Genomic DNA, 21,711 nt, shown 5'->3' on the forward strand with positions numbered 1-21,711 from the left:
TGAGGGGATTATAATCAAAATATATACATATATGTACATTATATTGCAGTCAGCTTTGAGTTGCTGTCAGAAAACACATGACCAAAAGCAACTTGTGGGAGGAAAGGGTTTATTCCGGCTTATACGCTCAAGGGGAAGCTCCGTGATGGCAGGAGAAAATAATGGCATGAGCAAAGGGTGGACATTACCTCTGGCCAACATCAAATGGACAACAGCATCAGGAGAATGTGCCAAACACTGGCTATAATACCCATAAGTTCACTCCCAACAATACACTGCCTCTAGGAGGTTCCAGTTCCCAAATTGTCACTAGCTGGGGACCTAGCATTCAAAACACATAAGTTTACAGGGGACACCTGAATCAAACCACCACATTCTGCTCCTGGCCTCCATAAATTGATAACCATACACTATGTAAAATGCAATGTATTCAGTCCAATTTTAGAAGTCCCTATAGTTTTTATCTGTTCAAACACCCCCATAGTCCATGGTCTTTTAACTGAGCCATGATAGGAAAAAAAAATGACAGAATAAACATTCAAACTGCAAAAGATGGTATTGTGCATTACAAGGAAAAATTGAAGCAACACAAGATTCAAAACAAACAGGGCAATAATTAAATTCTGTAGCTCTGACAACTCTAACCAGTGTCAAGTCTCCAGGTGTGATAATTCTAACCAGCGACAAGTCTCTGGAGTTTCAATTCTGCCCCTCCAGCAAGGCTACTCACAATGTGGGAAAACTTCATCAGGTGCTGGCAGATATCCTTGGCAGCCATCCTATAGTCCTGGTATCTCCGTCTCCACTGTAACCCATAGTTCATCCACAATGGTTTTATAGGGCCTCCACACAGGTAATTCAGCAAGCCTGTTTCATACTGCCCATGGCCATTAAAAAAATGTTGCAAATTGAATAATTCTTTCTTTGCTGCATTTTTTTATACTCCGTAGTGCCCATTGGGCTACCAATTTGGGGGGTGGATTTTGAGGTAGTGTCTCTCTCTAGTCCAGATTGACCTATGTAGTCTCAGGGAGGCCTTGAACTCATGGTGATCCTCCTACCTCTGCTTCTTGAGTGCTGGGATTAAAGGTGTGCATCACCACACCCAGCTAACTACCAATTTGTTAATCCAGGGGTAAATAAATCCAACTTTGAAGAGTAGGACACTACTTCAGCATTCAGGCCCCTTTTCAAAAGAGTCCTCATTCTTCCTGCTGTCACAATGCAGATCAGCTGGCCCAGTCTCAATGATTACAGTCTCACAAACAATTGCAGCTGAATGGGGAGCCATTTCGGTCCAAATATTCATTTCTTTCTGTGCCATGTCCTTCTGCTCACACCAGTCTATTTCTACACAGTGCAATCCTTCACAAGTTCTCAAAACACAGGCATGACCTCACAGAGAGAACGAGCCTCTCACACAAATTGCTTCTAGCCTAGACCAGGCAAAGCTCTTTCTTCACCTTATAAGCCAAACCTCACGGTCCTTAGTTCTTACCACTTCAGGTCTTTCAACTCTGACCAGAATGGTTCATCAAGCTGTACTTACAGCACTGCCAGGTGTTTCGTAGGCCAACATTTCATACCCTTCCACATTCCTCCCTCAAATCAGCCACAGAAGGCCAATATCCACACAGTCACATTTGTACTAGGAGGATGCCATTCTTGGTACCAATTTTACTGTTGCAGTCAGATTTGAGGTGCTATTAGAAAACACCCAATCAGGGCTGGAGAGATGGCTTAGCGGTTAAGCGCTTGCCTGTGATGCCTAAGGACCCTGGTTCGAGGCTCGGTTCTCCAGGTCCCACGTTAGCCAGATGCACAAGGGGGCACACGCGTCTGGAGTTCGTTTGCAGAGGCTGGAAGCCCTGGCGCGCCCATTCTCTCTTTTCCTCTATCTGTCTTTCTCTCTGTGTCTGTCGCTCTCAAATAAATAAATAAAAATTAAAAAAAAAAAAGAAAACACCCAAACAAAAGTGGCTTGTAGGAGGGAAGGATTTATTCTGGCTTAAACTCAAGGGACAGCTCCATGATGGCAGGAGAAAACGATGACATGAGCAGAGGGTGGATATTAACTCCTGACCAACATCAGATGGACAAAACAGCAGGAGGACGTGCCAAATACTGGCAAGAGGAAGCTGGTATAACACCCATAAGCCTGCCCTCAACAATACATCACCTCTAGGAGGGTCCAAGTCCCAAATTGCCACCAGCTGAGGACCTAGCATTTAGAAGACATGAATTTATGGGCAACACCTGAACCTAACCACCACCTACTTTGTCAATAAAAGTTTTAAATAAGTGTTTCCTGGATGTGCCTCCCTCAGGACCCAGTGCTGCCATTTGGCATCATTATGTTGATTCCTGGGTGTAAGCCCCACTGAAAGCCATCTTGGTGGTTTCCTCTTTCTTCCTCTTGTCTTAAATGTGAGTCCTTTGCTTGGGCCTGAGATTGATTCTTCAAAGTAACTTGGCGACCAAGATTCAGTATCTCAGTTACAAAGGACCTCATAGCCCTGTGAGTACAGACTCCTACCCAATACCTCAAGCCCTTGCTCTGCCACATAGACAGAAAAGTCATGTCAGTGTTCAAATACTGAATAATAATCCATTACCTATTTAAATAGTTTAGTTCAGTCAGAAAGTCTTTATAAGCCAAGTGTGGTGGCATACACCTTTAATTCCATCACTTGGGAGGCAGAGTTAGAAGGATCCCTATGAGTTCGAGGCCACCCTGAGGCTACATAGTGAATTCCAGGTAGGCTTGGGCTAGAGTGAGACCCTACCTTTTGGAAAACCAAAAATAGTCTTTGTAAAGCCTAAAACTGCCTATTTACAATAGCCTCCCAATGAAGTAAGGCAAAACAGAGCCTATCTATCAACTACATTAATGGCCTTTCAAAACTATATACATAGCATTCACTCATAGTCCTCTGAAGTTATTCTCATTTTGATACCTAAATTGTTGAGTAATATAATGGAAGGAATACAGGCCTCAATCCAAATAGACATGTTTTCAGTCTATGCTATAAGTAGTTACTACATGAGTGTTTTTGATCTAGTCTCTTCTCTGAACCTTAGGTTCCTGAACTATAAAATGAAGCTAATAATACTTTGCTTACAGGATGAATATAAAGTGTAAGATAATAAATTCCAAGTGCCTAGTATGTAGTCATTTCCCATAAGTGGATACTATTAGAGTAACAGACCTGAAGTTGTGTTCAGAACCCGCAACATTTTCTCTGGTTGTCTGACAAAGGTAATAAGTATTATCCTTACCTGCATGGATGCATTGACAGTCTTTTTCCTTTTTCCTTTTAGGTTTGCGAGAGAATAGGAGGCACCCTGCCTCCTACCTCGTCCATGGTGGTAAAGCCCTAAACTTGGCCTTTAGAGCCTGGACAAGGAAAGATGTAAATATGCATATTTCTCTATCCCCTCACTAGTTTTAACCTCAGTAAGGATTGTTTTTGGATAGATATTTGGGTAGATACAGTAGAAACCAGTCTCGTGGGCTCCTGGGTTAGAGTAGAGGTCTGGGCTTAGGACCCCTTGAATTGTTTTTAAACCTTTATTTCTGATTATAAAGTAATACATACCTATTCTTACAAGTTAGAAAAATACAAAAAGAAGCCAGGTGTGGTGGTGTACACCTTTAATCCCAGTACTTGGGAGGCAGAGGTAGTAGGATCTCTGAGAGTTCAAGGCTACCCTGAGACTACATAGTGAATTCCAGGTCAGCCTGAGCTACAGCAAGATGTTACCTCAAAACAAACAAACAAACAAACAAAAAATATATAAAAGAGCATAAAGAAGGTAAATGTAAACCTTTCATTTTAACAGACAAATTACCACTAATATTTTGGTATATCCCCTCCTCCTCCCCCTCCCCCTCCTCTTCCTCCTCCTCCTCCTTTTCTTCTTCTTCTTCATTTTTTTTTTTTTTTTGAGGTAGGGTCTCGCTTTAGCCCAGGCTAACATGTAATTCACTATGGTAATCTCAGACTGGCCTTGAACTCAGCGATCCTCAGCCTCCCAAGTGCTGGGATTAAAGGTGTGAGCCATCATGCCTGGCAGAGAAAGAAAGAGAATGGGTTTGCCATGGCCTGTAGACACTGTGTATCATCAAAGGTCTTTGTCAATATTTAATAGCTACCTGCTATTCTTTTTAATGATATTTGCCATTTAACCTATATTTTACTTTATTTAATGGAGAGAGAGAATGAGAGAGAAAAAGGCAGATAGAATGGGCATGCCAGGGTCTTCAGCTACTGCAAACAAACTCCAGACGTATGTGCCACCTTATCTGGCTTACGTGGATCCTGAGAAATCAAACATGGGTCCTTAGGTTTCGCAGGCAAGCACCTTAACTGCTAAGCCATCTCCCAAGCCCTTAATCTATTTTTTCATAGTTTTTTCCTCTCTATTTATTTGGAGGGATATAAAGAATCATGCAGTAAATATCTAGTGTATCAGTCTTTGTTCCTTGTGTCATGTCTTGTTTATTCCATTAGGATAGATAGATTCCTGAAAGAGCAATTATTGGATCAAAGTATATGAAAAAAATAAAAGGCTCTTGATTCTTATTGCCAAAATGGCTTTTTAGAAATGTACTGACATTCATCTAACTGAATATAAAACTGCTATGAAAGAGAATAAAACAGCTCTCTGTACTCATTTGAAAAGATCTCCAGAATTTGTCAAGTAAAGGTGCAAAACTATATATATATATATATCCACATGCATAAAAATGGAGACAACAAGCCAGGTGTAGTGGTACATGCCTTTAATCCCAGCACTTGGGAGGTAGAGGTAGGATGATCGCCGTTTGAGGCCACCCTGAGACTACATAGTAAATTCCAAGTCAGCCTGAACTAGAGTGAGACTGTACCTCAAAAAAAAAAAAAAATGGAGATAACATAAGTTATGTCTTTATATGCTTATATTTGCCTAAAGACATGATCTGGAGGGATATAGAAAGTGGTTACCTGTGGGGTTGGATGATGGAGATGTCAGGGACAAGATAGTAGCAAGGCTTTTCAATGTATATCTTTGTATCTTTTTAAATTGTTTTATTTTCGAATCATATGAGTGTATTACCATTTCCAAATGTTGTGTCCAAATACCTGACTAGATGTAATGTATGGAAGGAAAGGGTTTATTCTCGCTTATAATTGTGAGGGGATATATTTAATTATGGTAGGGACAACATGGCAACTTGAGCTGCAGGCAGCCTGTCAGAAAGTGAAAGGGAAGTGTAGGGCTGGACTTTTCAAGCCTATGCCCCAGTCACCCACTTCTTCCAACAAGTCTCCTCCTCCTCCTAAAGGTTCCATAATCTTCGAAAATAGCACCATCAGCTAAGGAGCACATGTTCAAATACATGAGCCTATGGGGGTCATTTTAAATCAAACCACAACAACCATGTTTAAGAAATGCAAAAATAGAAGAAATATAAATACATTTTTAGGTTTCAGATGCTATATAGCATCATTCCCTCCATACAATGACCTAAGGGAAGCTTTTAGCCATTGTATGCTTAACCTATATAATCTCTTCATTTTGTGTTGCCAGCCTTCACATGCTTTTGGAATTTTTTTTTTTTAAGGTAGGGTCTCACACTAGCCCAGGCTGAGCTGGAAATCACTGTATAGTTTCAGGGTAGCCTCTAACTCACAGGGTTCCTCCTACCTCTGCCTCCCAAGTGCTGGGATTGAAGGCATGTGCCACCATGCCTGGCTTAAATTTTGTTTGTTCAGTCCCCCACCCCCAGGTAGAGTCTCACTCTTTTTTTTTTTTTTCTTTTTGTTTTGTTTTTTGGTTTTCTGAGGTAGGATCTTGCTCTATCCTAGGCCAACCTCAAAATCACTATGTAGTCTCAAGCTACCCTTGAACTCACAGGGCTCCTCCCACCTCTGCCTCCTGAGTGCTGGGATAAAGGGTGTACACCACGACATCTGGCTGAGCTTTACTTATTTTTTATCTTTTTCTTTTTCGAGGTAGGGTCTCACTCTAGCTCACTCTGACCTGAAAATCACTCTGTAGTCTCAGGGTGGCCTTGAACTCATGGCAATCCTCCTACCTCTGCCTCCCGAGTGCTGGGATTAAAGGTGTGCTCCACCACACCTGGCTTTAGTTTGTTTTAGCTTTATATTTTGAGCCTTCTCTTCTTCCCTGGGCTCACCTAAACCTACAGCTGGATACCTTTAGTGTTACCTCTGCCCTCTCCCATGAAGTGAACTTCCAAGTAACTCTTCTAGGAACACCAAAAAGGAAATGATTGGTTACATCCTAAGTAATCATCTGAGTCGGGCTCCAAGGAATGGCCTCAAGCAATGTGACTAAAAGCTGCTCAAGAACAGGACACATCTTTTAGGAATTCAAGTTCCTCATAGTGTGTCTAGCCTATACATAAGACTTACATGTGAAGCACTTGCTCCCTCACCTTTCCAGTTCCCCTCTTGATCTGGAAGGGAGGGAGCCATTAAAGTTATCCAGTTGGGTCGCGTAGGTTCTTGGTTCTCTATCCAGCTACCAAAGTAAATTCTAGATAAGTTAAGAATTCAAGGAGAAAAAAAGAACCATGAAAAAATGAGAAGGAAATGCTGAGAAACTTTTTATCCATTTTCTGTCATCTGGGTACACAAACAAAATGAAAGGTGGTTTAAGAAATCAATGAAAAACTTGATATCTACATAAAAATGTAAATCTCAGTACTCAAAAAAATGACAAAAGGTTCACAACTAGTAGGTATCCCTTCAGGTTGCTGTTGAATTAGCTGTGGCCCTGTAGCTTCTCAGTCAGTACTAAATTCTGTCTTTATTTATAAGCTGGTTTGTTCCGGTTGATTACTTTAAGATCCATGACTTCATAAGGCCCACAGTCACAACTGAGTTCTTCAAACCTCTTGATACTGTCCTTTACCAGATATACCAGATGCATATTTTGGGGGTTGTTTAGACAGACTCTATGTAGCCAAGACTATCCTCAAACTTGAGATCATTCTGCCTCAACCTTCAAAGTGCTCAGATTTCAGGTGTGTGCCATTATATCAAACCAAATACATGTTTTGCAAAATATTTTCTCTCCTTTGGCTTGTCTTAAAGTGGCATTAATTTTTCAAAGACGTTTTTATTTTTGATAAGTCCAGTATATCATTTTTTTTCTTTTTCTAGTTCATACTATTTGTGCCTTAAGAAATCTTTGCCAAGCTAAAGGAAATAAAGATTTTCTCCTTTTTTCTATCAAGTTTATATTTTTAGGTTTTACATTTAGGTCTGTGATGCTATATAGAGGGGTGTGCATGTGTGCCTGTGTGTGTTCCAAGAAATGTAGTAAGGGGTTCTGTTAGTCTATGGACATCCAGTTGGTCCAGGGCTACCCTTTCTCCATTGATTTTCTTAGGCACATTTGTCAAAAATCCATTCTGTGGATCTATTTTTTATGCTTTCTGTTTGACAGGCTCTGCCAGACCACGAAGATGAGATTCCAGAGACAGTGCGGACTGTGCAGCTCATTAAAGATTTGGCTAGGGAGATCCGCCTCGTGGAAGTAAGAAACATGGGAGAAGGGAAGGCATTTGGGAAGGGCTTTAGACTCAAGTGGCAGGTCAGAATTGTGTAGTTGGCCCAGAGAATGGATTGAGAAGGCTCTAATAAGGGCCTAATCATTCACTTAGTCATTCATTCAGATAATTATTATGTGCTTCAAGCATGTGGCACACACCAGGTTAAGTTATTAGGATACATAGATGATACAGTGTCTACTCACCAAGAAGTCACAGAGTAATAGAACAAAATTAACCTCTGTGAGTCTCAGTTTCCTTATCTCTAAAATGAGAATAATGGTACATACTCAATGTTATTATAAGGATAAATAAGGTAATGTTGGTTGAGCTTGGCATACAATAGATGCTTAATAAATTGTAATTATGGGTCATAGTGGTGGTGAGTGGTAGTAGTTGTAGTAGTTACTTTAATACTTTGACTCAGTTTTTGCATTCTACAAAATGACAGTTTTCTTAGGTGCAAGATGATTACAAAGCCATGCTTCAACAGGTGACACATGCCATGGGGCATTAAGGTATAGTGGTAAGATACTCAGAGAAACCTGTGTTCTTGATCCTGCTTTTTCACTTGAAAAACTTTTCAGAGCCTCAGTTTTATCATTTGTAAAAAAAGAGAAACAATTTTACCAACCTTTCAAGTCTTTGATAGGCTTAAAAGCTAATGTAGAGCCCCTTCAACAGTGCCTGGCAGAGTAAGAACTCAATAAATGTGAGTCATGGTTATTAATAGACTTTGTAGCAAAGAGAAAACTCAGTGTGGGCTGGTGAAGTAACAGAGGCACCAGAGGAGAATTGGACTTGAGGCAGCTTAAACTGTATTTTTAGTTTAGGATCTATAAGTTCCACTTAGTGCCCAGGGAATATATTATGTGTATGTGTGTGTTGCAGGGTAGTCAAGTGAACTGCTAGAAGTTGGGCTTCTAGCCTCACTGCTTGCAATGTGTTTTACTGTCTATACCAAAGCTTGCAGTGTCTACCTTCTACCTCATTTCCCCCCTTTCCAACTCTGCAAGTCCTTCAGGAATTAGTTAATGCCCTATCTTCTCTCCATCTCTTCTTATTTAAGCCAGCCTTGTACACACAGAACTTTGGGCTGGTTAGAAGAGAATTCAGACTGAGTGAGAGTGAGCGAGCACAAGCAAACATATCAGGTTCATTGGCTTTCAAATGTTTTAAAGCAATAGAATCTTCCCTTTCACAAAAATCATATATAGAACCCTAGTTCATACAACAGTTCAAAGCACAGCTGATTTGAATATCAACCATCTCCAGGGATTCTCCCATGAAGCTCAAAGGAATCACAGAACATCTCTGAAAACTACCCCTCCATTTTAGACTTTTTTTAAAAAATTATTTATTTATTTATTTGAGAGTGACAGACACAGAGAGAAAGACAGATAGAGGGAGAGAGAGAGAGAATGGTCGAGCCAGGGCTTCCAGCCTCTGCAAACGAACTCCAGACGCGTGCGCCCCCTTGTGCATCTGGCTAACGTGGGACCTGGGGAACCGAGCCTCGAACCGGGGTCCTTAGGCTTCACAGGCAAGCGCTTAACCGCTAAGCCATCTCTCCAGCCCAATTTTAGAATTTTAATTGTTTAGCAGAACATGCAAACTACAAGGTTTATTTGGTCAGATAGCTTTCTTGAGGTCACAGAGCTAGCTAGTAAGAAAATTAGGACTAGACCCTTTCTACAGAAGTCCTGTCATCCCGAGAGTTTGAGCCACATAATTCAGTACTTGATTATTTTCTGTTTTATATTAGCTACTCTTGGAGTCTTTTTCCCTCCAGTTTTAACAGTAATGCTGGTCTGTTTCTTTGCTCGTCTTCTCCTTACTTGTCAATGGTTAGGGAAAGAAATGCCACCCAAAACATTCTTGGCAACTCACTGTGCAAAAAACAGGGGTGTGCATATGTGGAGCATCTGTTTAAGCCATTTGTACGGCAGTACCACCAGTGCCGGGAACAGACCTCTGCTCTTAGAATAGAGGGAACCCTTGAGTAAGCTCTAACCCCCTCATGTACTAATACTCTTGTAGGACATCTTCCAACAGAACGTTGGGAAGACGAGCAATATCTTTGGGCTTCAGAGGATCTTCCCAGCTGGCTCCATCCCCTTAACCAGGCCAGGCCATTCCACTTCAGTATCCATGTCCAGGCTGTCACTGCCATCCAAAAGTGGTTCAAAGAAGAAAGGCCTGAAGCCCAAGGAAATCTTCAAGAAGGCAGAGCGAAAGGGCAAGGAGAGTTCAGCCTTGGGGTCTGCTGGCCAGTTGAGCTATAATCTCATGGACCCATACAGTCATCAGGCAATGAAGACAGGCTCTTCCCAGAAAGCAAAGGTGGGTGCTGGCCCATGGGTTCAGCCCAACCCCTTTGGGTCCCTTGGAAGAGCAGAAATTAATTTCAAAAGAATAGGCTATCTTATCCTGTTTCCATCTCCCTTAGGGCCCCTGGTGTTTTAATACCAGTCCCACTCATTTAGCAAGCATTTATTGAGACCTTTTCTGTGCTGGGCACTGTGATAGGTGCTGTGTATGGAACTCAAGAGGCTAATAGGCTAGTAAGAAAAACAGGCATAAAAACAAATTAGTGAAATGAAGTGTTGTGGATGCTATAGTGAAGTGTATGTGTGGGACTCTGAGGCACAGAAGGGCAGTGATTCTATCTGAGTAAGAGTTAGGAAACTTTTTTCAGATAAATGACTTGAGCTGAATGTTGACACACTGGGATGGGAATGAAATTTGGCAATGTTGTATGTTGGGTTAGAGTCTTAAATAGGTCCTTGAAAAATGTCCTTCCTTAGGGCTCATCTTAAGATTTGTCTCTGTAGGCATCTGAATATGGTGCCCCTCTCTTCTTTTAGGGAATGCTTCATAAGATATGATATGTTTTCCCCAAGTGTAAGTTCTCAACCTCCTGCTTCTGTAATCTGTTGGAGGTGAGGGCTAGGGGGAGGTATAGCAAAAGGTTTAGGGAGTCTTGATAGTTTTCTAGTAAAACCAGAGAGAACTGGCCATCTTGATTTGCCTGGGAATTCTCAGACTGGTGACAACTGAGCCTCCTCCTTCTACAGTTCAACATCACTGGCGCCTGCTTGAATGACTCAGATGATGACTCACCAGACGTGGACGTTGACACAAATGAGGGCCCAATGGCCTTGTTGATGGCTAATGGCAGGTAAGGTGGGAAGAAGCACAGAGGTAAATGAGACTGTCAGTGGTGGTGTGTCACTGAAATAGGACACGGAATTGGGGCCTAGGAGTAGGGGAGTACCTGTATTTGGGGTAATACCAAGATATTAAAAGATATTATTGCTTTGATCAAAGAGTCTTGGTGGGCGGGGAATGGTGGCGCATGCCTTTAACCCCAGCACTCGAGAGGCAGAGGTAGGAGGATTGCTATGAGTTTGAGACTATATAGTGAATTCTAGGTCAGCCTGGACTAGAGTGAGACACTTACCTTGAAAAAATACAATCAAGGTGGACAGGAGAATCTAATTGGCAATCCTGAGACAGATAATTCTATAAGATCTAGAATATTAGCAAGTCAATGTGGCAGAAACACTATCAAGAATAAGTAGTAGTATAGTATGATTAAGAGTGCTATTTTTGGTATACCTTTTGTGATTCAGTATTTGGGAATTTAGTTTACAAAAATCTTCGTGTAAGTGTGTGAGAAGAAATGTTCAGTGCTGATATCCAAATGTTTCTTAGCTGAGGTTAGATAATTTTAGAACATGGAATACCATCTAGCTATTAAAAATTATAAGACAGTTTAATATCTATTGATACAGAAGGTAATATATATATACGCACACATACATACATACACACACACACATATTCCCTTTGAGATGCTCAGGCTGGCTTTAAACTCCTGGTCTCGAGTAATACTCCATTCTCCCACATAGTTGGCACTATAGGCATACCCTTCTTCAAAATAAATTTTTAGATTTTTTTTTTTTTATTTCTTGGCACTGGATATTGAAGTTAAAACTTTGCATTTGCAAGCCAGGCATTCCTCCACTGTGCCTCATTCCCAGTACTTGTTTTTTATTTTTATTTATTTTTAATTTTTTAATTTATTTTATTTATTTATTTGAGAGTGACAGACAGAGAGAAAGACAGAGGGAAAGAGAGAGAGAATGGTCGAGCCAGGGCTTCCAGCCACTGCAAACGAACTCCAGACGCATGTGCCCCCCTTGTGCATCTGGCTAACGTGGGACCTGGGGAACCGAGCCTCGAACCGGGGTCCTTAGGCTTCACAGGCAAGCGCTTAACCGCTAAGCCATCTCTCCAGCCCTTATTTTTAAAGAGAGAGTCTCATTATGTACTTCAGGCTAATATAGAATTCACTGTTGAGGTTAAGGTGGCCTTGAAATGATAATATTCTTTTTTTAATATTTTATTTTTATTTATTTATTTGAGAGCGACAGATAAAGAGGCAGAGAGAGAGAGAGAATATGGGCGCGCCAGGGCCCCCAGCCACTGAAAACTCCAGATGCTTGCGCCCCCTTGTGCATCTGGCTAATGTGGGTGCTGGGGAATTGAGCCTTGAACCGGGGTCCTTAGGTTTCACAGGAAAGTGCTTAACTGCTAAGCCATCTCTCCAGCCCGAAATGATGATATTCTTGCCCCTATAACCTGATGTCTGATGGGTGGAATTACAGAAATGTGCTACCATGTCTGGCTATACTATATATTTGTCAGTGAAACAAATCAGGTTACAATATAGTATATAGAGATAGTTCCAATTTTATTTTATTTTAGTTAGTTTTGTTTTTTTGAGATATGGTCTTGGTCTAGCCCAGCTGACCTGGAATTCACTATGTAGTCTTAGGCTGACCTCAAACTCATAGCCATCCTCTTACCTCAGCCTCACAAATGCTTGTATTAAAGGCAGGTGCCACCATTCCCCACCAAGTTTATTTTTATAAAGGTGTATGTGGAATCATGTATGTGTATGTCTGTATAGAAAGCAATACAGAAAATTTTACTTCAATTTTCAATTTTTGGAAGATGCTTGACATTTGATATATAAGATTTAAAATTCTAAATTCTAAAAGAAGGGCTAAAAAGATGGCTTAGCAGTTAAGACACTTGCCTCTGAAGGCCCAAGACCCAGGTTCAGTTTCCCAGTATCCATGTAAGCCAGATACACAAGGTGGCACATGTGTCTGGAGTTTGTTTCCAGTGGCTGCAGGCTCTGGTGTACTCATTTTCTCTGTCTCAAAAAAATACATAAAATATTTTTTTTTAATTCTAAAAGAACACATAGTGAGAAATCTTATTCCCATCTTTTTTTTTTTTACTGTTCTTCTCTGTACAGCTACCCAGTGTGTTCCTTCCAGAGATTTTATATTTTTTTGGGGGGGGGGAGGCTGAAGAGATGAGTTAGTGGTTAAGGCACATGCCTGTGAAGCCTAGGGACCCAGATTTGATTCTCCAGGTCCCACATAAGCCAGATGTACATAGTGACAAATGCATCTGGAGTTCGTTTGCAGTGCCTAGAAGCCCTGGTGTGCCCATTCTCACTCTATCTCCCTGACTGCAGTAGATAAATAAAGATAAAATATTTTTTAAAAATATTGATAGCATACAAGTAATGGGTATCATCATGACATTTTCATACATGTATATCATTGTAGTCATTGTAGTCGTCCCTCCCCCCCTCCTGCAATACAATACCTTCCTTTTTCCTCCCTCTTAACTTCCACTGGTCCATTTTCTCCAACCCACAACATTCCCCTTTCCCTTTTAATGTCTCGTGTGTGTGTGTGTGTGTGTGTGTGTGTGTGTGTGTGTGCGCGTGCGCGCGTGTGTGCGTGCGTGCGTGTGTATAGTTGCAGTTATCTTCTTGTTGCTGGGACAAACATCCAACCAGAAGCAGCTGTGGGAGGAAAGGGTTTATTTTGACTTACAGTCTCAAGGAGAAGCTTTATAATGGCAAGGCAAAGTATGGCATTAGCAGAGGCTGGGCATCACTTGTGACACAGCAGGTGGAAAACAGCAGGAGAGTCCACCTCTAGGGATACACCTCCTCCAACAAGGCTCCTCCTCCCAGATTGCCGCCAGCTGGAACACTTGCGTTTATGGGAAACAACTGATTCAAACCACCATAGTCTGCCCTGGCACCCATAAATGGATGACATCCATGATGTAAAAAGCAATACATTCAGTCCAACTTTAAAAGTCAAGTTTTCAATCCCAGTACTGTTGAAACATACCCATAGTCCAAGGTCTCTTAGCTATTAAGCCTGTAAAACAAACAAACAAACAAATGAAAACATAATGGCACAGAGTAAATATTCACATTACCAAAGATGGCATTGCAAGGAAAGAGTATATCAATACAACGTCTAAAAACAAACAGAGAAAACATCAAATCCTGCAGTTCCATGTCCACCTGAGCCTCACAATGAAGTCTTTGGGGTTCCATTTTTGCCCCTTCAGCTGGGCTGTTCACAGTCTGGGGAACAATCCATCCAGAGCTGGTAGCTCTCTTTGAAGGCATACCACAGTCCTAGCATCTCAATAAAATTCTGGGGTCTCCACTGCAATCCATGGTTCAACCTCATAGCTCCACCAGACTACCATTTAGAGACTCCCAAACCCTGGTTTACATTGCCCAGTGGTCATTGCCAAAACAAACTGTTTCAAATCCAATGATGTTGTCTTTCATGCATTTGTTACACTCCAATAGTACCAGGTTGGCTACCAAATTTGTTAACCCAGTAGGAAATAAAGCCAATTCTGAAGAGTAAGAAAACTCCTCCAGCATTCTGGCCAACTTAGCCTAAATAGTGAATTGTATATTAGCCTAAGGTACATAAGGAGACTCTCTCTCAAAATAAATAAAAAAATAAATAAAATAAACAAGTACTAGGAATGTGGCACAGTGGAGGAATGCCTGGCTTGCAAATGTAAAGCTTTAAGTTCAATTTCCAGGACCACAAAATGAAAAAAAATCTAAAAAATTATTTTGAAGAAGGGTATGCCTATAGTGCCAACTATGGAGTACTACTTGAGACCAGGAGTTTAAGGCAAGCCTAAACATCTCAAAGGGGAAAAAATATATGTGTACACACACACACACACACACACACACACACACACACACATATATGTATATGTATATGTATATGTATGTATGTATGTATCTATATCTATCTATCTATCTGTATGTATGTATATATCTTGAGTCTTTCTGTGTCAACAGATACTAAACCGTCTTGTACTTTTTTTGTTTGTTTGTTTGTTTGTTTGATTTTGAGGTAGGGTCTCACTCTGGCTCAGGCTGACCTGGAATTCATTATGTAGTCTCCAGGTGGCCTCAAACTCATGGTGATCCTCCTACCTCTGCCTCCCAAGTACTGGGATTAAAGGCGTGTACCACCATCTGCTTGCTCTGTTGATGAAACTTACCTTAGGATTGTTTGGTGAATTAAATATGTAAGTTTATCACAGGGTATAGCACACATGGTACATATTTAACATTAGCCCTTATAAATATGATGATGGAGATGAAAGGTGAAGATGATTATATGGTATGGCCAGAAGCTAAGTAGGTCACCAGTAAACTCTAAAGTATGTAAGGAATTAGAGGCAGAAAAAGGCAATAAGGATTATCATGTAGACTCTCAAAACTATAGACAGCAGAAGTTAAGAATGAAGTACAGGGTAGAAACAATGTAGGAACACAACAAAAATACTTTAATAACTTCTATGTATTCTCTTAAAATCCTAAGGGAGATTAGTAGTTCCAGTTGGCTGGGCAATAAGGGAAAATGGAGTAAGAGTAGGAAAGACTCTGAAAGCGACAGAACTGTTGTTGGGGCTTAAGAACCCAGTTTCTAAAAAGAAAATTGTAGAGAATGTTTATTATTGCCTGTATTTCAGAAATTCTGGTAGATCTCCTGGAGAGAAAAAAATTGAGAGTCCTACGGGTTCCATTTATAATGGCAACTTGAGGATACAATACCATGAATTCCTGCCACCATAAACACTAGTGTTTCTCTTGTGCTATTTCTATTACCTGCTGCAGCTGCCAGACCCTGCATCTAACTGAATTGAGAGAGGCAACATGTAGAAGTATTTACAGATACGTTATTATGTCTAAGCTATTCTCTAAATGCAGTATTTTGCAGGAGAGAGATGTAAATGAAGCACAATTGTCTGTATATGTTCATAATGGCTGAAGCTTAGCTTGGTGCTAGATACATGGGAAGTCATTATATACATACATTTTAGCATATATTTAATTTTTTCATAATTAGGCATTAACTCCTTATTGAGTATCTGCCATGTGCCAAACTCTCTTAGCTATTTTTATATGTTGTTTCACTTACCCCTTACTACTGTCAAGGTATTGTTATCCTAATATTATACATGTAATAAATTGGACCCAGATAGCTTCATTATGCTGTTAGCCACCATTAAACCTTTACCATGTGTCAGGTTTCTGCATTAGCTCATTTAATCCTTCCAAGAATCCAAGGTTCTAGAAAATAGGCCAAGTTAATAAGAACGAACTCACTGTAAAACATTGCAACAAAACTGTTAAATGTATGAATGTACTGATTTAAGACATGTTCTTTCCTAATTGTTTGCCATGTGTAACAGGGCTGTCTGAACTACTTTTGAGGTTTTCTATTCTTTTTGTATATGTTTATTTTTTAAAAATATTTTTACTTATTTATTTATTAGATAGACATAGAGGCAGATATAGAGAGAATAGGCACACCAGGGCCTCCAGCCACTGCAGATGAACTCCAGATGCATGTGCCACCTGTGTATCTGGCTTATGTGGGTCCTGGGGAGTTGAACCTAGGTCCTTTGGTTTTGCAGACAAGCACCTGAATCACTAAGCAATTTCTTCAGCTCTGTATATGTTTATTTTTGACTGACAGATAATTTGTACATATTTATGAGGTAAACATGAAGTTTGATTTATAATATATTGGGTGGTGATTAACTCAATAATTGTCTTTATGGTGAATATAGTCACATTCATCTCTACAACTTTGAGATACATAAAACATTATTGTTAGTTATATTCATCCTGATATACCATGAAATACCAAGAGAAAAGCCACCCCTAACCACCTACCTCCTTCAGCAAGGCTCCACCTTCCAAACTGCCACCAACTGAGAACCATGTATTTAAAACAAGTGAGTTTATGGGGAACATCTGATTAAAGGTACCACACCACACCCACACTGAATTGTCTTGGCATCTTTGTCAAAGATCAATTGATTGTCCATTTAGCAGTTTATTCTAGGTTTACAATTCTGATCCATTCATCTATATGTCTATCCTTATGCCAGTATCACATTACCTATATTACTATAGATATATAAGCTTTTAAATTGAGTAGTATTAAGTAATTCATCCTTTTTCTTAATGGATAGTGTTAACCATTTTTGGTTTCTGTATATTTTATTATCACATTGTCAACATTTAAACAAAAAATAGGATGGATTTTGATAGAGATGTATTGAAGAATAGATTTGGGGGAGGATTGCCCTTTTTGATGGAAGCAGTAGGGATTGATCCCAGGGATTGACACATAGTACACATGCATTCTGCCTTTGAGCCACACTCCCAGCCCTGCCATCTTATAGTGCACCTGACTCGTTTTGTATTCTTGTTCATATTTTTCTAGTACCAAGAGAATGAAGAGCTTATCCAAGTCTCGGAGAGCCAAACTTGCAAAGAAAGCAGATGATGCAAAACTGGTAGCAGAACAAGTGATAGGAGATGAACTTGATGTAGATTCTGATGATGAACTGCAGATTGATGAGAGATTGGGAAAGGAGAAGGCAACCCTGATAATAAGACCAAGTGTGTACCTATTCCTTTTCTTTCCTGCTTTGCCATTTCACTTGTATTTTAGCCTTGAGCATGTTGATTATCTGATTTACCAAGCTCCATAGACCTAAATTATTTCTTTGTTTTAGAGGTTTATTTTTCAGTTTATTTTCCTCTGCTTTCTAAATTAGTTGTTAGCTATCATTATTTTCAAGCCTTTCTTTCCTTTGAAGTTGTGATGCAGAAACTAATCTCAGCCTCATAATAAGTACATTCCATTATATTTTAGAATTTCCCCGGAAATTGCCCCGTGCAAAGCCTTGCTCTGACCCCAACCGAATTCGTGAACCTGGAGAAGTTGAGTTTGACATTGAGGTAGGAGCACACCATGGAATTGGTTAATCGTGGAGATAAAAGATAGATTTTTCATTCTAGTCAAGGAAGGGACAAAAGCATAAGTGCATTTAATTTCTGAAATCTTTATTAAATGATGGGGCTATTGTTCAGTGTAGGGTACTTTCCAATCATATGTAAGACCTATTTTTTTTTATTTTTTTCTGTTTATTTTTATTTATTTATTTGAGAGTGACAGACAGAGAGAGAAAGAGGCAAAGAGAGAGCATGGGCATGCCAGGGCCTCCAGCCACTGCAAATGAACTCCAGATGTGTGTGCCCCCTTGTGCATCTGGCTAACTTGGGTCCTGGGGAATTGAGCCTCGAACCAGGGTCCTTATGCTTCACAGGCAAGCGCTTAACCACTAAGCCATCTCTCCAGCCCATGAGACCTGTTTTTAATCCCTAGTCTTACATTCAACATAATGGCCAACATACAAATGGAACAGTATAATTTGTTTGATACATTTTAGAAAATCTTTTAATATAGAAAAAAATGAAAGCAAGTGTGATTCAGTAAAAAGAATATCTGATTTTCATCTGTCCTTATACAGATTATTTTACTTAGCTGAGCTCTGAATTGCTTATGTGTATAGTAGGAGTTATTATGCTTTACAAAGATTAAGAAGAAAAAATTAATGTTCTCCTTAGTACTTGGTGTTTGTGGTATTAGATGAAAATCTTTTTTTGTTTCTTGGTTTTTGTTTTTTGCTTTTTGTTTTTTGAGGTAGGGTCTCACTCTAGCTCAGGCTAACCTGGAATTCACTCTGTAGTCTCAAGGTGGCCTCGAACTCATAGTGATCCTCTTACTTCTGCCTCCCAAGCACTGGGATGAAAGATGTGCACTACAATGTCTGGCTAGAAGTAAAACTTTTAACTGTATATTGGGATCTTAACAGAATAATCCTGTACAGCTGAGATGATAAGCTCTTTCTTCAACAGGAGGACTATACAACAGATGAGGACATGGTGGAAGGGGTTGAAGGCAAGCTTGGGAATGGGAGTGCAGCTGGTGGAATTCTTGATCTACTTAAGGCCAGCAGGCAGGTGGGGGGACCTGACTATGCTGCCCTCACGTGAGTACTAACTTTGTTCTTCCCTTTCTAAATGGTCAAACAAACCACTGTCTTCCTACCCAAGGGGCTAGGCTGACCAATTAGCTAGTTATAGAGCCATTTTATTTGTTTGTTTTGGTTTCTGAGACAGAGTCTCATTGTGTATCTCAGACTACCTTGGAACTCACAGTCCTCCTACCTTGCCTGCCAAGTGCTGGTATTACAAGGCATTTACCACCACACCCAGCTTATTGAGCCATGCAAATGGACAAAGACTTATCACGGTTATGATGTTGAAAGAATAAAGTGGACATGAAGACTCTCCTGAGAAGCTTCAGATCTATCTATATATACTTCATTGGGAATCAATTTTGAGTGTATTAGAAGAGGGGCTAGAAAAGTCATAGAAGGAGAGCTAATGCAGCAATAATGCCGTAAAGCTGAACAACAATGAGCCCCCTCACACACACACCTTTTGCCATTTGGTCTTGAGAGAGTTGAGGGAAAAACAGGCATTTTATGAAAGCAGTCTGCACTATTATGTTGATTTATAGGGGTTTTTTTTGTTGTTTGTTTGTTTGTTTTGGTTTTTCAAGGTAGGGTCTCATTCTGGTCCAGGCTGACCTGGAATTAACTCTGTCATCTCAGGGTGGCCTTGAACTCATGGCAATCCTCCTACCTCTGCCTCCTGAGTGCTGGGATTAAAGGCGTGTGCCACCACGCCCGGCTTATGATTTATAGTTTTTGTTTATATGTGCATGTGTTTGGCACGCATGTAGAGGCCAGACGACAACTTTGAGCTTCACTCATCAGGAATACCCATCACCTTTTTGTGAGAGACTATCTCTCATTGGCCTGGAGCTTGCCAATTAGGCTAGGCTGGGTGGCCAGCAAGCCTCAGTGATCCTCCTTTCTCCATCTCCCCTGGGATTTCAGGCCTATGCCACCCTGCTCAGCATTTTACTTGGATTCTGTTTGTTAATTTTGTTTTGTTTTGTTTTACCCTGGATGATTATCTTCTTCCTACCACTTTGATTTCCGTATCTCTTTCCTCTCCCTCAGTGTTGTGATGGCTGGTTTCTTCTGACAACTAGAAAAGCTCCCTCCATGTTTCTCTTTTGTCCCTTACAGCGAGGCCCCAGCCTCCCCCAGCACTCAAGAGGCCATCCAAGGCATGCTGTGCATGGCCAATTTACAATCCTCATCATCTTCACCAGCTACCTCCAGCCTGCAGGCCTGGTGGACCGGGGGACAGGACAGAAGTGGTGGGAGCTCCAGCAGTGGACTGGGCACAGTGTCTAACAGTCCTACTTTCCAGCATACCCCAAGGAAACAGTCCTTGAAGCGACCAGCATACTGGAAAACAGAGAGTGAAGAGGAGGAGAATGCCAGTCTGGATGAACAAGACAGCTTGGGAGCATGCTTCAAGGATGCTGAGTATAGTAAGGGTGGCTAAACATATGATGCCAGGTCCTAAGAATTCCTGTCATCCCCAATTTCAGTCACAATCCCAAGAGAAAATAGTTTGAAGCCTAATAATTTATATCTCTGAGTATGCACATTTTGTTATTCTGCAAAATGGGGATATTAACAGGATGGTAGAAGAAGTAGAGTTTATGCTTGCATATAGCACCTGATCTGGTGTCTTGCTAAGGAAGTCCTCCAGCATGGTAGCCCTCATCTGTCAATGACTTTTAGTACTTTCCAACTTTTTCTCTGACAACTCTATTTCCCTCTTATTTGACTGCCTCCACACGTATTTTTTGCCTTCTATGTCACCCAGTTTATTCTTTTCAGTCATCCCTCTGTATCTGAGTGTTCCACATTTGAGATTTCAACTACCCATCGATCAAAAATATTTAGAAAAAAATTACATCTATACTGAACACATTATAGACTTGTTCTTCTCATTTTCTTCTAACTTGTATAGTACAACAGCTGTTTACATAGCACAAAGTTGTATACATAGCAACTAATCTAGAAATTGTTCAAAGGATGATGAACATAGGTTAGATGCAAATACATCATTTTATATAAGGAATTTCAGCATCTGTGGATTTTGGTTGGAGAAGAAATGTCCCGGAACTATTCCTTTCAGATACTGGTGGACAGCTGTAATGACACTCAGTGGACTTTGTATGTTTAAAGTTTAGTCCTGAAAAAAAAAAAAAACTGATGAGTACTTTTAAAGAAAGATTTACTGAGTAGTGTAATATATAAAGCACTGATTTATAATACAGGGAGCTACAGTGTGGGTTTTTTTTGTTTGTTTGTTTCTTTAAATTTTTATTAATTTATTTGAGAGAGATAGAGGCAGAGATAATATGTGCACCAGGGCCTCCACCTGTTGCAAACGAACTCCAGATCCATGCACCACCTGTGCATCTGGCCTACATGGGTCCTGGGGAATCAAACCCAGATCCTTTGGCTTTGCAAACTAGTCCCTTAGCCTCCAAGCCATCCATCCAACCCAATGTGGGGTTTTGTTATAAAGTTTTCAAAAATTATACAAATACAATTTTATTGACCAAGACTAAAACCAGGAAAATGTAAAAATTTCTTATGCCAAACATTTTCCTTAAAGCCTGCTTTCATGTGTACTTTCTTCTTTTCAATATTTTAATTTTTTTATTTGAGAGAGATAGACAGTAATTATGGCATACAGGGGCCTTCTGCTACACTAAACAAATTCCAGACATTTTGTGCATCTGGGTTTATGTGGGTACTAGGGAATTAAACCAAAGCCATGAGGCTCTGCAAGCAAATGCTTTAACTACTTAGCAATCTCTCCAGTCCTCATGTACCTTCTTTTGTTATGTTCATACCTATGTAGACACATACATAAAATTTTGTTTAATGTGTTTGATTCTACAGCTTTCATTAAT

At 40.3% G+C, this 21,711-nt stretch overlaps 1 protein-coding gene across 6 annotated transcripts in view; it reads left to right on the top strand.

The window, feature by feature from the left end:
- The window catches only part of Phf8 (PHD finger protein 8), a 130,492-nt gene that overhangs the window by 58,814 nt on the left and 49,967 nt on the right, over positions 1-21,711 (top strand). For 5 of the 6 annotated variants that reach the window (XM_045140236.1, XM_045140237.1, XM_045140238.1 and 2 more), the window contains exons 11-18: positions 3,322-3,413; positions 7,462-7,551; positions 9,605-9,907; positions 10,642-10,745; positions 17,233-17,411; positions 17,668-17,753; positions 18,714-18,847; positions 19,958-20,268. In XM_045140236.1, the coding sequence (XP_044996171.1) occupies positions 3,322-3,413; positions 7,462-7,551; positions 9,605-9,907; positions 10,642-10,745; positions 17,233-17,411; positions 17,668-17,753; positions 18,714-18,847; positions 19,958-20,268 (1,299 nt within the window). The remainder of the gene's footprint in view (positions 1-3,321; positions 3,414-7,461; positions 7,552-9,604; positions 9,908-10,641; positions 10,746-17,232; positions 17,412-17,667; positions 17,754-18,713; positions 18,848-19,957; positions 20,269-21,711) is intronic. The other variant, XM_045140241.1, reaches the window with a different exon arrangement.

Source organism: Jaculus jaculus, chromosome X (assembly GCF_020740685.1).
Source record: "Jaculus jaculus isolate mJacJac1 chromosome X, mJacJac1.mat.Y.cur, whole genome shotgun sequence".
Lineage (NCBI taxonomy): Eukaryota > Metazoa > Chordata > Mammalia > Rodentia > Dipodidae > Jaculus > Jaculus jaculus.